The sequence below is a fragment of the Orycteropus afer genome, unplaced genomic scaffold (assembly GCF_000298275.1).
Source record: "Orycteropus afer afer isolate SDZICR_OR568_19922 unplaced genomic scaffold, OryAfe1.0 scaffold01160, whole genome shotgun sequence".
Classification (NCBI taxonomy): domain Eukaryota; kingdom Metazoa; phylum Chordata; class Mammalia; order Tubulidentata; family Orycteropodidae; genus Orycteropus; species Orycteropus afer.
In genome coordinates, this window is record NW_006922747.1 from 172,711 (window position 1) to 177,009 (window position 4,299).

The following is a 4,299-nucleotide window of genomic DNA, read 5'->3' on the forward strand; positions in this document are numbered from 1 at the left end:
AAAGATGAAAAAGAAGGAAAAACAGTATTTCAATGAGTAAAGCTTAATGTATACATTACAGTGAATGAGAGGATGTTTAAGTTATCAATGTTACAGGGTCAGTTATCACTTGCCTTGTCAAACTGCTATAATTTTATGAATCACCTGCCTTGTGAAACTGCAACAAATATACACGTTACCTTTCTGGGTATCAGTTTATTTCCTGATATTAGCTTAAAGTAAATCCTGTTATTTCTGCTTCTGAAGTTTTTTTTTTTTTCCCCCATATTGATATAATAAGATTCGAAGGTAAAATGAAGAACCAGTCAGGGAGATAGAGTTTATTCTCTTGGGACTGACAGATGATGCACAGCTACAAATTGTGATTTTTATATGTCTTCTTCTCAACTACAGTTTGAGTGTTGCGGGGAACTTATCCATCCTCCTCCTCACCCTGCTGGATCCTCGCCTCAAGACTCCAATGTATTTCTTTCTCCGAAATTTCTCCTTTTTGGAAATCTCATTGACAACAGTCTGTATTCCTAAATTCCTGACAAGCATTGTGACTAAAAACAAAGTCATTTCCTACAATGCTTGTGCATCTCAATTATTCTTTTACCTCTTATTAGCAATTACAGAGTTTTACCTTCTGGCTGCCATGTCTTATGACCATTACATAGCCATCTGTAGACCCTTGCATTACCCCATCATTATGAACAGAAAAGTGTGCTACCAACTTCTACTCTGTTCATGGGCAACTGGCTTTCTCAATAGCTTTCCACCCTTGATCTTTGGACTAAAGTTGGAATTCTGTGCTTCCAAAATAATTGATCATTTCATGTGTGACATTTCTCCTATCTTGCAGATTTCTTGCACAGACACTCACTTCCTAGAATTGATTTCATTTGCTTCATCAACTGTAACTCTTATTGTCACATTGCTATTAGTTATTATATCCTACACATATATAATACGGACCATTATAACAATCCCTTCTACTCAAAAAAGAACAAAAGCTTTTTCCACTTGTTCTTCCCACATGATTGTAGTCTTCCTTACTTATGGCAGCTGTATCTTCATTTATGCGAAGGCATCAGCAAAAGAGAGGGTGACCTTATCCAAATGTGTAGCTGTTATTTATACGTCAGTTGCCCCTTTATTAAACCCCTTCATTTACAGTTTAAGAAACCAGCAAGTGAAACAAGCTTTTATGGACACATTCAAAAAGATACTCATATTAGTTAATAAATGAAGATAATTTTTAAAAATCTTGAACAAAACATTCAAGAAAGTTTATTACTCTTATGTTCATGATTACTTAATATATTCTTTCAATTCCTTAACTTTCTTATAACATTTTAAACAAATTCTTGGCAACGTATACCTTTTCCTATCTCTCTTATCTTTAATATTTCTTGCAGTGTTCTAGAATTTTACTTTCAAGCTTTCAACACAAATTTTAACTTCTTTTTTACTGCCCAAGATGTGGAATGCCACTTCCCTAAAATAATAATGTTAAAGTACATATTAACATATTCCATACAAATTTATGTGGATAATTATATTAGTTAACACCCACTTTTTGTATATACACATCCCAGGTTCTACATTGGTCATAATTTTTGTCCTCATTAGAATGGTTCATGTTACTGTGAAGGAGACAAATAACAACACCAACAATCATCAACGTGTGTGATTTTTCTAAAATAACAGAGATATGTACAGAATTGTGGAAACATACAAAAAAATAGCAATGAATATTTAATTATTTCAGTGACATAAGAATATAGTGCTGAAAGGCAATTCTTGCAACAGTTGCAATATACAGGGAACAAGGAAGAGTAAAAGGATTTAACAGATGTGGGCTTAAGAACAGGCACACTGGGGGTCCTAGTTCAAATATCACTAGGTCTTATCATTTTCCTGGTATTTAGGATCATCATCATTTGAGCCTGCCTGCCAGGCTATAACTCCAGACTCACATGTCAGCCTGGTCTAGTTTCTCAAACTCTGTTGCTAAGTTTCTCTATCTACAAAATAAATATAATAATAGTTACTACTAGTAAGGTTATTTTGATAATGAAATGAGGGAGTATATATAAAGCAATTCTAGGTCAGCACCTAGCCCACAATAAGCTCTCAGTAAGTGTCAGCTGCCCTTTAGGGGGAAGGGTTGCTGCAGTTGGAATTAATTGTCACAAGGCAAGAAGAAAAGGTAGACTTCAAATCCTAACAATCTTATATGCACTGAAATTTGTGGGAACTTCATCTGGCAGACCTGCAAATCTACATGAAAATTTAGTGTGAATAGATCATTAGGATACAAATTGTGTGTGTCTATTTCTTAAAACATCTTTTCAAATCACATGGAATGATCTAGAAACAAGAGCTGAAGGTGATTCTCAGCCAGATATTTCATAGGAGGGTTTCCTTTTTTAAATCTAAGCCATCTATGTGATCAATTATTTATTTTATGGAGATTGCTTTGGCAAATGTGCTAAGAATGGATTTTTAGATGTTTGCTCTTAGAAGACCATTTTTTAAGTTGAATGAGATATTTTAAGAGTTAAAAATAAAATAGTGACACTGAATCAAAAGGTCAGGAAGTGAACTCCAGAGTTGCTTAGAAGAATTCATTGAAGTTAAACTATCAAATATTTGCATAGGTAGTATGAATGAAAGAAGGTTATTAAAAAAAAAAAAAAAAGATTCTTCCTGGACTCTCCCCAATTTTCACTCTCATACACAAGCACCTATATATTTAATGTCATTCCAAAAGGGAAGTTTTATAAATATACTTTCGTATCCCCAAAAAATCACCTATAAAACATATGACATTCCATATTGTATATAGTTAGCCATCAGAGATATAAGAATGAAGAATTCATTATGTGTTTGAAGGTGTAATGATTATCTATGTAGACTCAAGTAGAAGTGGTTAAGTTCAGATTTCTGTTCAAAGGAATTTTACAAGCTTTCAAAGTAGGAATTGTGAGTTAAATCCTCTTCCTTGGCATGGAGAAGGGTGTGAGGTCGCATCATGTATTCAAGGCCACAAGAACCTACATCCACACAGTTTGTTTTATCAATAAACTCTTTAAAAAATATTATACCCTTATATATAATTTCCTGGTTGTATTTTTTAAGTGTCCTTTGATGCACAAATACCTTTCTAAAAATGGAGAAAAGAAAATCCTTGCTTTTATCATATACAATGTAATTTGTATGATATTTTTGCAAAGAGTAAGTGGGGCAGAGATATATTGAATATGATTGAAAATAAAGTCTATTCATATGAATTCATTAGTTTTAAGTTAAGATGCTCACTGTAATCTCCAAAAAAAACAATATGAAATATATATTGTAAAAGATTCAGTGACAAATTTTAAAAGTACATTAGAAATATTGATTTTACATAGAAGAAGCCAATAATTTAAGAATAGAGTAACTTAAAAAGACATAAGACATATAGATTGAGTTAAATTTAAATACTGACTCAAGCCAATTGAAAAGCAAACATTGGAAAAATATATTAAAAAGAAAACATGATCCAAATATATATATCAATCTACAATAGATACACTTAAGGTTTAAAGACACAAATGGGTTGAAAATAAAAGATGGTAAAAGATATGGCATGTGTTATGAATTGAAAGTTTACCTGATAGCAATATGTTAAATTCTCTGGTGGTGTTGTGCCTAAGGCATTTGACTTCTATCCAGAAGGCTTCCAGGTCAAATCCATCAGCCACTCCTGGAAAGGAAGGTTGGGCCATCTACGTTTGTAGTGATACCATCTTGGAAACCCAAGGAGGGGTCACTATGAGTCAAAATCCACTCGATGGCAGTGAGTTTTGTTTTTGTTTTTGTTTTTGTAGATGTCAAAATGACCTTTTCTGGGGGAATAGAGTTATTCTCTGAAGATATTAGGTAGGCCTTAATCCTAATATTTTCTGGGTTGTGTATTATAAAATGACAGAGGAACATGGATTTGGAGAGAGCCACACAGGCAAGACAGATGCTATGTGAACACGGAGGCCAATGCATCTACAAACAGCCCTGGAATGCCAAGAAATATCAGTGGCTACAGAAGCTGAGAGAGACAGGGGGGTCCTCCCCTAAATACAGAAAAGAAAGTGCACAGCCCTGCCAATAGCCAAAATTTAAACCTCTACCCTTCAGAACTGTGAGATAATAAATAATGTTGTTATGGCAGCCCTAGGTAACTAAGACATCTTGTAAGCAATACCAAAAAGGAGCTGAATTAACTATACTATTATCTGATACATTAGACATTAAGTGGAATAAAAGTTATCACAT

General features: G+C 33.6%; 1 protein-coding gene across 1 annotated transcript; it reads left to right on the top strand.

The window, feature by feature from the left end:
• Nucleotides 1–293: 293 nt before the first annotated feature.
• On the top strand, nt 294–1,231 carry LOC103212922 (olfactory receptor 6C6-like). Its single transcript, XM_007958843.2, is given in 2 exon segments — nt 294–306; nt 309–1,231. Coding segments are annotated over 2 exon segments (936 nt in total).
• The last annotated feature ends 3,068 nt before the right edge of the window (nt 1,232–4,299 follow it).